Source organism: Syngnathus scovelli, chromosome 1, assembly GCF_024217435.2.
Source record: "Syngnathus scovelli strain Florida chromosome 1, RoL_Ssco_1.2, whole genome shotgun sequence".
NCBI lineage: Eukaryota > Metazoa > Chordata > Actinopteri > Syngnathiformes > Syngnathidae > Syngnathus > Syngnathus scovelli.
In genome coordinates this window covers 18,934,267-18,946,417 of record NC_090847.1, presented here as the reverse complement: position 1 = coordinate 18,946,417, position 12,151 = coordinate 18,934,267, and the positions used below count along the sequence as shown (strand labels likewise).

At 40.9% G+C, this 12,151-nt stretch overlaps 1 protein-coding gene across 7 annotated transcripts in view; it reads left to right on the top strand.

Annotated features, from left to right (window-relative positions):
• Positions 1-12,151, top strand: part of ablim3 (actin binding LIM protein family, member 3) — a 42,897-nt gene that overhangs the window by 19,674 nt on the left and 11,072 nt on the right. For all 7 annotated transcript variants that reach the window (XM_068650753.1, XM_049736010.2, XM_068650756.1 and 4 more), the window contains 4 exons: positions 254-437; positions 4,393-4,508; positions 6,802-6,928; positions 7,763-7,856. In XM_068650753.1, the coding sequence (XP_068506854.1) occupies positions 254-437; positions 4,393-4,508; positions 6,802-6,928; positions 7,763-7,856 (521 nt within the window). The remainder of the gene's footprint in view (positions 1-253; positions 438-4,392; positions 4,509-6,801; positions 6,929-7,762; positions 7,857-12,151) is intronic.

Sequence of the window (12,151 nt, the reverse complement as noted above, 5' to 3'; positions counted from 1 at the left end):
GCAGATTTTCAAATGATTTGTGCACAATTTTGAGATGGTAATATGGACAAAACCTGTCTATGGTACTTCGTAAGATATTATTGTGGATGTATGTATGGACTTATGTGATATTGTGAAAAATTTGAACCATTAGCTATGGATTTCTAAACATATCTGAAACAATTATTGGAATGTTTTAATTTTAAAACTATTTTGAGAAACCTTAAAATGTACTGTACATTATGATAACACATTTTCGCTCATCTTTCCACAGTGTGTAACTGTGATCTGGCGAGGTCAGGCTTTTTCCAGAAGAAAGGCGAGTACATCTGCACAGCAGACTACCAGCGACTGTACGGCACACGGTGCGACCGTTGCAACACTTTCATCACGGGCGAGGTAGTCTCTGCTCTGGGACGGACTTACCACCCCAAGTGCTTTGTCTGCGGTGTCTGCAGGTACATGTGAGCACACTCGCCATCACACTTCACAGTTGCAACCACAGATTGACAAAAGCCCACCGCACACCGAGCTACACCTATTCATGGTGGATCATCACCAACTAGTTTTGCTTTGTTTTAACATTTGCAGGTGAATGGGGTCACAGCATCACAGATCTAACACCTGATCAAAAATGCTGTCTCTATTGCATATTTTTTTATGACAAAAATTATGTTGTTTTCCTTTCATTGAGTTAGCAGTATTGTCAACAACCACTCAAATAGCCACACTGTTTTCTTCCTTCTTTGTAATATGGTATTATAAAATAGCTAAAGGGGCCAGCATAACCGGCTTTTATTTTGTCCCTTCTTCCTTGGTTGTGTGTGCGTGCCCCTTCCTAGCTATAGGCCATTTGCCATTACCCCTCCCTTCGTATTGAAACTGCTGCCGGGTTTTGGCAGCAGAGTTGCTTTGAGTTTGCTTTTTTTATTTTTGGTGCATGTGACTTTCTGCTCTTGTTGGCCATGAGCCGCTGGTGGTGCGCATCTGGTGACTGTGGCCCCTGCATTCGGCTTTGCCCATTTGTGTCCGACAGTACACTTAGCTATGGAGTGGTCCCCGTTTTGTGTTGACTGTGGTTCCCCCTGTGTGGTCGCAGAGGCCAGATTGACCACTGCCAGAGATGGCTCGGCTCCGCCCGTGTTGGCGCGTACCAGTCCGGGGATCCGTATGTGACCTACAGCATGTCTGGAATAGTGTGTACATTCAGACACAGCCCATGTTCAAAGGCCGTCAATGGAGAAGTCATGTCAGTACATTTGGAGCATACTGGAAGAGACAGCAAGAATCCATAGGGCTGATCTCATTTTCCCTGCTATCTGGTCTTTGTTACATTGCTTGCAGTGCTTTTTTTGGCCCCTTATTTTCTTGATATTCTCCACCTTTTGATAGAGCAATAAATATGCAGTAGTTATTTTTTTTGTCTGCTAATTGTTATGTTGATGATTTTATTGGCTGCACCACGAAATGGTGAAAATTAGACTATTACAGCAAAAAACAAAGAAACAGTAAAACAAATTACATGAACCCAGGAAAAAGCCTATATAGTATTTGTATGTCTATTTTTTATAGATCCCAATAATGGTTACAGGATTTCTTTCCATGCATTTTCTTTAGTGCTTGTCCTCATTAGTCACGGGTGAGGTGAAGTCACTCTCAGATGACTCAGCAAGTGAGGCTGGGTACAGCCTCGACTGGTCATCAGTCAAGTGCAAGACACATGCATGTCAATCACAGATGTTCATATCTACTGTATGAACAGTACAGCTTTAAAAGTTTTCAATTGACCTAACAAGCATGTTTTTTCAGGTATAGAGTAGCTGGAGAAATCCACACAGGCATGATGAGAAAATGCAAATTCAATTTAAGATGTTCCAACTGACATTTGAACCTAGATTTCGTGACAGAGACAGATGTGCTACCCCCTCTGCAGAATTCTTTTTAAATAAAATGTATCATTGTGACAAGTGATAAAGACAATGTCAAATAGTTTTGACATTTTATCCCACCCTAACTTCCCTGCATTAGTCTTCCCAACCTCAATCCTGCCCCCTTAGTCGCGCTCTTCATTATTACGGTTATCATCTTTCTTCTCTTTATTATCATCCACATCACAACGCCCTTCTCTGTCATTCCACCATGACCTGCCTTTGTGATTGTCATTATTTCCTCAGCTCTAATGAAATCAGAAAGCAGATTTCTGTGGTAAGGTTTTCATGGGGAATGATCAAAAGGGCAAGCTGCCAGTATAACCAGAAATAGCTTCACTTTGGGGGCTAGTTAAAACATGAATTAAACATCTTAACATCGTAAAATCTTAAAGCGTTGCTGATAAAGCAACTTACTGATGAGGCCAAGGTCAAACGTCATATCTGCACTCAATTTGACACACATGTCCGCTTGTTACTTCCTACCATAAATAAAACACATTATTGTCATTTCACGCACCACAGGAAAAAGTGCACTGTTCAGTCATATGTGTGAATAGTGTCATTTTCGCCGCAGAGACAAAAAAAAAAAAAAAGTGAAAAATTTCTGTTTTACACATTTAATAGCACTTTCCTTAGTTTGTAAGGTGTAGGCAGGGATTAAATTTAGATTTTATATGCACATATGAGTAAATGGTTTAAAAATTCCTTTCTCTCTAAATCTTGTTCAATCTTAAAGTGCATTACTGTTAATGTTTTAAGTCATGTGAATGTAATGCTATTAATGTTTTGGAAAAGGAATGTTCATTAAATTACATTTTCCTCATGTTATTGTGCTTCTTTACACACACAAAAAAAAAGGAAAGACATGATATTTTGGTTATTTATAGCATAGTATGGTATAATTTTAATGGTCCAGCCCACTTGACATCTACCGAGGCCGTTTGTGGCGCACAATGTGAAATGAGTTTGACACCCTTGCGCGAGACCTTAGTACAGCCTCTGGAGCATGCAGGACAAAAGATTCGTAAGTCACAAGGAGATTTATCAAGGGTCGCCCTCATTTCAAGGTCTCTTCATCCAGAGTGTGCATTTCATGAAGGTGATACACTTAGGTCGATGGAAGAATCTGCACGGTTGAAAAGTGTGCAATAGCACACTTTTTCTGCACATTGAAGGACATACCCCTATTGAGTCTTACAACAAGGAAAGATGCTGTAACACAATGATAAATGCCCCTGCCTCACCTATTTTGGAATGTGTTACAGGAATCAAATTCAAAATGATTGGATATTTGCAAAAATCAATCATGTTTTTTTTTTTTTTTTTTTACATTTTACGCAACTTAAAAATCTCATAGAAATTGGGATTTGTAGTTTAAATCAGCCGTGGTAAGCAGAGAAAAAGTGTGTGCTGTATTAATGGCAGGGTACGTTGGGGACAGTTGCGCCTAACAGAAACAAGAGCTGAGTGTTTTACAACCTCAGTTACTGAACCAAGGCAGAGGGAGCAAATCTGCCTCAGGGTCTGCAGCAGACACAATGTGTGCTGCTCCTCTGCTGGTGACTCCGAGGTCTTTATGCCATTTCCAGGTCTTAGCGGAGTAGTAAATAAGATCATGCTGTAATTTTAAAAGTAATTTTAAATATATGTCCATCCATCTTCTGTACCGCTTATCCCCATGGGTGTTGCGGGCGTGCTGGACCCTATCCCAGTCGTCATCGGGCAGTAGGCGGGGGACACCCTGAATTGGTTGCCAGCCAATCGCAGGTCACACAGAGACAAACAACTATCTTAAATATATATATATATATATATATATAGCGGCTCGGTGGCGCACTGGGTAGCACGTCCGCCTCACAGTTAGGAGGGTGCGGGTTCGATTCCACCTCCGGCCCTCCCTGTGTGGAGTTTGCATGTTCTCCCCGGGCCCGCGTGGGTTTTCTCCGGGCACTCCGGTTTCCTCCCACATTCCAAAAACATGCTTGGTAGGCCGATTGAAGACTCCAAATTGTCCCTAGGTGTGAGTGTGAGTGCGATTGGTTGTCTGTCTCTGTGTGCCCTGCAATTGGCTGGCAACCAATTCAGGGTGTCCCCCGCCTACTGCCCGATGACGGCTGGGATAGGCTCCAGCACGCCCGCGACCCCCGTGGGGACTAAGCGGTTCAGAAAATGGATGGATGGATATATATATATATATATATATATACGTATGTATATATACGTATATATGATTTTTATGATATTGTAAGAGGGTTTGTTTTAGTAATACAGGTAATAGAAAAGAGTCTGGTGTAGCTTATATATGAACAAAACAGGATTTTCCTCAAATTTTAGCTGATGCATTTTATATTCAAGTGGATGGATATATCTCACTGAATTCCTGCCAGCAAATTTTGCTATCTCTGGGTTTATTCTCAGCACTTGAACCACTGTTATGTCTTTATTACTGGTTCTAATTCTCTGCCTGTTTTCGCATCCACAGCAAACCCTTTCCCATCGGAGACAGAGTGACATTCAGTGGAAAGGACTGTGTGTGCCAGCAATGCTCTCACTCACTGGCCAAGCCAAATGAACCTATCAAAATCCACGGGCCAAGCCGTAAGTCCAGCATCTGCCTTGCTTTCTCCCTTCTGTTTGAGCTACCCGACGCAGACTTTAATTTGATGTGTCCGTAACCCCACTTTGCACATTTAGCTAATCAAGTTTCTGTCAGATCATTGTGCCCACTAAGAATGATGCATTTTACCACACTCATCATTCATTTGTCTCTACCAACACAAGACATTGATGTGCAGGTTCCCATACAGGGATTAAAACTAGTTGTAAATTAATTCACATTTTAATCTAGGATGTATTGGAATAGCTTTCCAGAAAATGGATTAGACTAGACTACCAGAGACTAGTCATACTCTTCTCCTACTAGTTAGACATTCTGCTGTCTCAAAGAAAGGCTAGATCTTTTCCAGGTTTAAATTAAGAAGCCTGGCTAGGGGAAGGTTTACTTCAGAGTAAAAGATGAAAGGGCGATACAGTGAAGCAATTGTTAGGGGTTAGATTACGGCTTTGGCCTTTCTGTATTGAGTTTGCGTGTTCTCCCCATGCCTGCGTGGGTTTTCACACTGTGAATTGGTTGCCAGACAATTGCGGGGCACACATAGACAAACAAGTTAAGTCAAGTCTCTGAGTTGACAGCTTTGCCCCTCTTTTCACTCGAGATTCCAAAACATGGGGCCACAAATTCACAACTACACAACTTCAAAGTTGATAATTGTCCAAAAGTCCAATGTCAGAACACCACTTTGGTTCAGATCGGGTGGGTATCTAGGTTTCACTGTCATTTTCTACATGAGCATTGAGGTCACCCAGCAGAATAATGGAGTCCTCAGAAGGAACACATAGTCTACCTCATTGATGGAAAAATGTTGGAAAATTAAAACTATGACAACAAACCAAAACAGTAGTGATTTAAAGGGAATAATTAATTTGGTACGTAAAACGCTGACGAATGCTCACTGACTCTGGAGTAACAAAAAATGGTGGAGCAGGACTAAGCTATTGTTCTCCCGGGCTTGCTTCATTCATGAGTACAAAATCCAAATGGCTCCCAAGATGCGTGTTCATCACTCTGTCAGAGTGTGTGATGGTGCTCAGAGGGCAACCTTTATATGTAATCCTCTGTTTTTTTAGGCAGCCTGTTCTGCTGCAGTCCTGTGATGTGAATATGATTTGTAAGAATGCAAATGCATGCTTAGAGGGTACAGGAGGTAGTATGACTAGCTTTGTTTATTATATACGTAACTGTGGTACAATCAGGGGATACATTGAATTTGTAGCTGTCTTTCCATTGCCAATTTTTGTGTTTCTCATAACAGAGTTTACATATTTTACTCCAGTTCCATTTCCCAAAAGATGTTACACATAGATGAGGCATTTAAACTGTGTATTACACACAGTTGATACAGCTGTACATAATGCCTTACAATGAGTTCTGGAAGACCTGCCATCATCAGAAGAAGCAAATGTATGACTCAGTGGAAAAAAACTTCTCAATGAGAAATAAAGTCATGGCTTTGTTGAACCAGCACCATCACCACTGAATGACAATATAGTATTTTACCAGCAAATACACTGACGCTGCAGCAGTTTTTCACAGTCAAGTGCAGTTTGTCGTGGCTGACAGTTTGCAGAGTGAAGCAGTCCCTTTGTTAGTAGACATACTTCTCCAAGGGACGATTGATCATGTCTAAGAAGATACTCCGAAGCCAAGTCCTTTACCTAATGGAAATAAGTAATCATTTCCCAAGTACTGTAGTGTGATACTCGGGAGCCACAAATCATGCAAACCCTCATGATCTAAATAGTCTTGTTAGTGATGTGAAATACAGTTGTTAATTGCTGGTGGAGATAGCATGCAGGACCTTTGGCTCATTTTCTTCTTACTTTCAATCACAGTTTTACAATTGTAAGAAGAAACAGCATTAGCTTAGCTCAGCATTATACCGCATTTGCACAGCTATAGATAAGGTGGGCTTCAGCAGATTTGTAGACAAGTATACAAGGATGCCCAAGTGGGGTATGCACACCTATCAAAATTCAACATTGAAATCCAAGAGGCAACATAGGCCAAGGAAAACAAATTGCATTCATCCTCTTATTTGCGGTGTACGCACAGACTAAAATTTCCACTGAGTGTCCACCAGGGCTGAAGAATTAATTGAAATCAAATTGACATTAATGACGTCATCCTTTTATAGCATCACGTTCACCCTTCACACTCTGCCACCGAAGACATTTTAGCAGCACATTACCTATTTTCTTCATTTTGTTCTGCTACTCAATTCCCACCCCCTGTCTCTCCCTCCTCTGTGTTGTTCTTGCTCTTTTTCTCCAGACTGTGCTGGATGTAGAGCAGAGATCAAGCAAGGTCAGTCTCTCCTGGCACTGGAGAAGCAATGGCACGTCAGCTGCTTCAGATGTCAAACGTGCAACATGGTCCTCACCGGAGAGTACATCAGCAAGTGAGCATGCAAAGACCAACAGAAACCAATTTACTGTGGAGTGAGTCTCAAAGTTGAAACCCCTTACGGTCATAAAGTCTCCAAGAATTTGATAATTAACTCTGGGCAAGTGATTTTCTATTTCTTTAACTTTCTGTGTTTTGCAACACATTTCAAAATAAGCCCCGCACACAGAATCATGGATTCACTGTTTGCTTTCCAAGTCAAGTCAAGGTATAGTATCTTTTGATCGCTTGATTGCATTTAACAGTGGTTGACTTTTTAGTGCAACCTGTCACATAGTAAGTGTAAACAGAAGGATGCTAAAAAACTGAAATGTTTGAGCTCTTCAATTGAATTTGGATTATTATTGATTTTGTATCAGTGCGACCTGTCTCATAAAGTGTGAGCAGAAGGATGCTAAAAAAATTAAATGTATGAGATCTTCAACTGAAGTTGGATTATTATTGATTATTTTATTTACACACGTGTATGCCAATTAAAAGGCTATCCATAACATTGCATATACTTTGTAAGAAAGGTTTTAATTTTTTCCAGTTGTTTTTTTTTTCCCTTGCCCTCCTCAGAGTCCAGATCAGGGAATGTCATTAATATTTGTCAACTCTGGGAATGTGACTTGACTTGGTTTTATAATGGCAACAAATCAACTCAAACAAGATACAAACAACAAACAACAAGATAATTCCTGCTTTTATAATGATCTGAAAACATGTCAAAACAGCAAACTGGATCCACGAAGGAATTGAGTTTGACTATGATGATTCCTCTCTAGTGTCCACTCCTTTTTCAGACATGAAACTTAGTATTACAGTTTTTTTGTGTTCTCGGTTGTAGGGATGGAGTGCCATACTGCGAGGCGGACTACCATGCCCAGTATGGGGTGAAATGTGAGGGCTGCAGCAGATACATAAGTGGAAGGGTTCTGGAGGTGAGACTCAAGAACACTTTCAGAAGTGACACAATGCCAACTGAGTTTTAGCTGGGAGGATGTGCACAGTAATTAAGAAACATTCAAATAGGAGATGACTGCGCTAACTGAGAATAATCAGCCTTATCATAATTGAGCAGTCACATTTCATCTGTTTAAGCCCCACTGTGCTTGGGGAATGTGCGACTTATGATTAGACTATGATAAACATTTTGACATGCTCAACCAGACTGAAAAAAAACATCTGCATTCGTCAAGCATAGTCCACTCTATTTAGGGATAAAGTGGTTTAAAGTCGGTCATGGGGTTTTGGTGTTCTATAAAACTATGTTTGACCAAAACCTGTGGTAGAGTTTCAAACTGTTTTTACTTTATAACCATTTAAAAGTTTAAGTTTACATTATTTAGTGCCATTACAGACACAAAACATACTGGAAGGCTGTTCTCGTGATAGTGGTAGTTTTTCCCACGACAAAAAATAAATCACTTTGCAGAAAGGTGGAATCCAGATTTAATTCAAGAAAATGTTTCTAGATGCAGAGAATGCAATAAAATAGTTTCTGCAACTTTTAGTCTATCAACATTTAATAATTTTAAGTGAATCCCATGTGCTATTCCTTTTGCTTGGATTTAATTGTTGGCTGTCTCTCTCTGTGCTTTTGTGGCTTTTCTCTTGAGACTCTAAAAACCTGCAAGTCAGGTTATTTGAAGACTCAATTGTGCATAGATGTGAATGTAAATGTAACTGCTGTCATCCATTCCCCTCAAAATGGCTTTCAAATGATTTGATCTGCGATTGACTGACGTCCAGTTCATGGTGTACCCTTCCTCTCATCCAAAGTCAGCTGGGATAGGCACCAATTGCCTGTGACTATAATGAGAGTACAATAGAAAATGACTGGATGGATTAAAGTTGCATTGTTTTCAGTGCATGTATCTATATATATATTTTTTTTTTCTTTAATCATGATAATACAGATGTGATAATTGCTACATCTGGTGATAATTGATGCATTTTTACCTTGCTCCTCGGTGGATGCATATATACAAGTACCCTTATAAATTTTAAACATTAAACATACATGTGCTTTGTGTAGTTAGTTATGTAGTTCTGTTGTTCAAAAACTATTTAAACTCAAAATATAGTCGTATTTGAATTCAAATATTTGGATTTGTATTCAAATATTATAGCCATCCATCCATCCATCCATTTTCTGTACCGCTTTGTCGCGGGCGTGCTGGAGCTTATCCCAGTGATCATCGGGCAGTAGGCGGGGGACACCCTGAACCGGTTGCCAGCCAATCGCAGGGCACACAGAGACAAACAACCATCCGCACTTATCCTTATTTATGTCAAAATATCTCACAAACACCACATCAAAAGAGGGACGGGACTAAAGAAACAGAAAGTTGATTGTTTGAAAAGTGGAAAGTTTCTGGTAGAAATCTACATAGAAAAGGGGCAGAAAGGTTAAAGAAAGAGAAGGCCAGAGCAAATGGACTTGAAATGTTGAATGGAACATTTATGAGACTATTTGGATTGGAACTAATGAAAGAGATTAGCAGAGATTGATTAAATACCTTTGGATGGTTTTATGGCATTAGGATGTAGTGCACGCACACGCACAGACACACGCACGCATGCACACACACACACACACACCCGCACACGCACGAACACACACACACACACACACGCACACGCACGCACACACACACACACATACACACACACACTTCTTGTCCCTGAGCTCCTTTGCTCATCAGAACGTTTGGTGTAAAGTGCTTTGTGCCTCTCTTGAGTTATTTATAGACACAGAGACATGTCAGTCTTTATCTCTAAGTCCCTCCCTCTCACCCTCTGTCTCATTCCTGCTTATACTATGTATGTCTCACTCAAGGAACGCTCCTGTGCACACATATTGTTTTCACCAGTCAGAGTTTGATGCTCCATCTATGGGCTTATTATGTAGAACACATTTTACTTAATCTCATATATAGTAATATCTGATGTATCTCACTGGAGGTCATCACTGATATTCGTCCATTTACTAGATAGCTTATCCTTATCATCACTGTGTGTGTGTGTGTGTGTGTGTGTGTGTGTGGGGGGGGGGGGGGGTCATCACTGATATTCGTCCATTTACAAGATAGCTTATCCTTATCAAGTTTGTAGAAAGTTGGAACATATGCCATCTAACTTCAGTCAAAGGGCAGAATACACCCTAAAATCATTTTCAGTCACTCACAGGTCACATAAAGAGACTACCATTCACACTCACATTCACACTGCTAATGAGCGGGAAGTACCATATTGGCCCGAATAAAAGACTCTTTTCAAGACTCAAATTTGAAAGAAAGACTTTTTGAACACATGTTCTCCCCGAGCCCGCGTGGGTTTTCTCCGGGCACTCCGGTTTCCTCCCACATCCCCGAAACATGCTTGGTAGGCCGATTGATCACTCCAAATTGTCCCTAGGTGTGAGTGCGAGTGCGAATGGTTGTTTGTCTCTGTGTGCCCTGCGATTGGCTGGCAACCGGTTCAGGGTGTCCCCCGCCTACTGCCCGATGACGGCTGGGATAGGCTCCAGCGCGCCCGCGACCCCCGTGGGGACTAAGCGGTTCAGAAAATGGATGGATGGATGGACTTTTTGAACACCAAATTTAATTTTTATAGAGAAAATGATTACATCTTAAACAAATGATTATAACACTATATTAGAGAGAAAAAGCATGTTATTTTGCCTCATTCAAATCATGCAAAAACTGTATATCACATCTTAATATTTGAGCATTTAAATATGTAAACTAAAGTGCAATCACATGTGTAAATGAATGGCATCTGGTTTCCGGGTGTCGGTCAGAACACAAGAGGGAAGACATGGTTCAGTTTTGATTGCTTCACTGAATTATTGGCAAAATAGTAACAGGCACTGTGGCTCAAAGGGGCATACAGGCAAACTGGCAAAAAGGGTATAGGTACACGTTTGGTCGTAAGGATCTGAGAGCAAGTGTGTGTAGTGTACATGGGTGAGTCTTTGGGTGTGTGAATGTGATTCTTGTGTGTTGAGTATTGTATGAAGCGTGTGAAGGGTGTGTAGGGTGTGTGGTGTGTGTGTGTGTGTGTGTGTGTGTGTGTGTGTGTGTGTGTGTGTGCGTGTGTGTGTTTGTGGGGGGGGGGTTCTGCAACAGACAGAAATACAGCACGTAAGTCAACGCTCAACTTCTGACGTCACACAACACGACGGCACACATTACATAATTAACTGTGCGTAACGGTTCTATATTAAATAACCATAAATGAAATACTCTTGGCAACACACCAAACATAAGTCATCGAGACAACAAAATACATTTGCTGGCGACTGTTAGTCGCCGTGCCGCTGCGTAACGGCTACTCGTACGATGCTAGGCAAACTTAAAGGAGTGCGCCGAAGCTATCAATCAAACGGCGCACACACGAAACAAACGGCGATCAGACAAACGGCACAACAGTAGTAACAATGAAATGTATATACTTACTTTGTGTCAAAGACGCGCACAATCACAGCAACATACTCAGTCGATACCAGCAACCTTTAACTTACCGCTGCGCACAAATGAATGAGTATAATGTCTCGACCCTGAATGTAAGACGATCCCCATTTTTTCAGTCTTATTTCAATGCAAAAAACATTGTCTTCTATACGGTACAAATCGAACCACAAGACTCCCATGCCTGAAAGGTGAAATTGAAGTCCAAGTTTGAAGCAAAAATAACTATTTTTTCAAAATGCATTGCATTTAATCTCAATAGTAAATTTAGAACAGCCTCTTAATGCCTCAGGTTTCAGCTGTTGTGCAAATACTGTAGCATCTGACCGAAGACACTAACTCTCTGTTCTTGGAAATCAGGAGACAGAAATGCATCCCTCTTGACTTTAACATGATTAACATGACATTAGATGATTTCCTGCACATCATAGAGAAAATTTTTAGTTAAAGACAGCAGAAGTATCTGCAGATGCATGTATTCAAAGTCGATGATCGTATTAACAGCATGCAATCGCCTATATGAGATCTGTGTCGGTGCATTAAGATAAACAGCTCAGGTCTCTGTGGCACACACCATACATGTTGGCAGTGTGTCTATAAATAGCAATTCCCTGATGGCGTGTCAGAAAGGTAGAGTTGATGGTTTGGGGGCACGCCTCAGACGTCAACTATGTACACTGAGGCACGTGTGACGGTGAGAACTGCATTTCGGACGAGACTGAATTAAATGGAGTGGTGTTTGCATAGGTGTGTTGCCACCA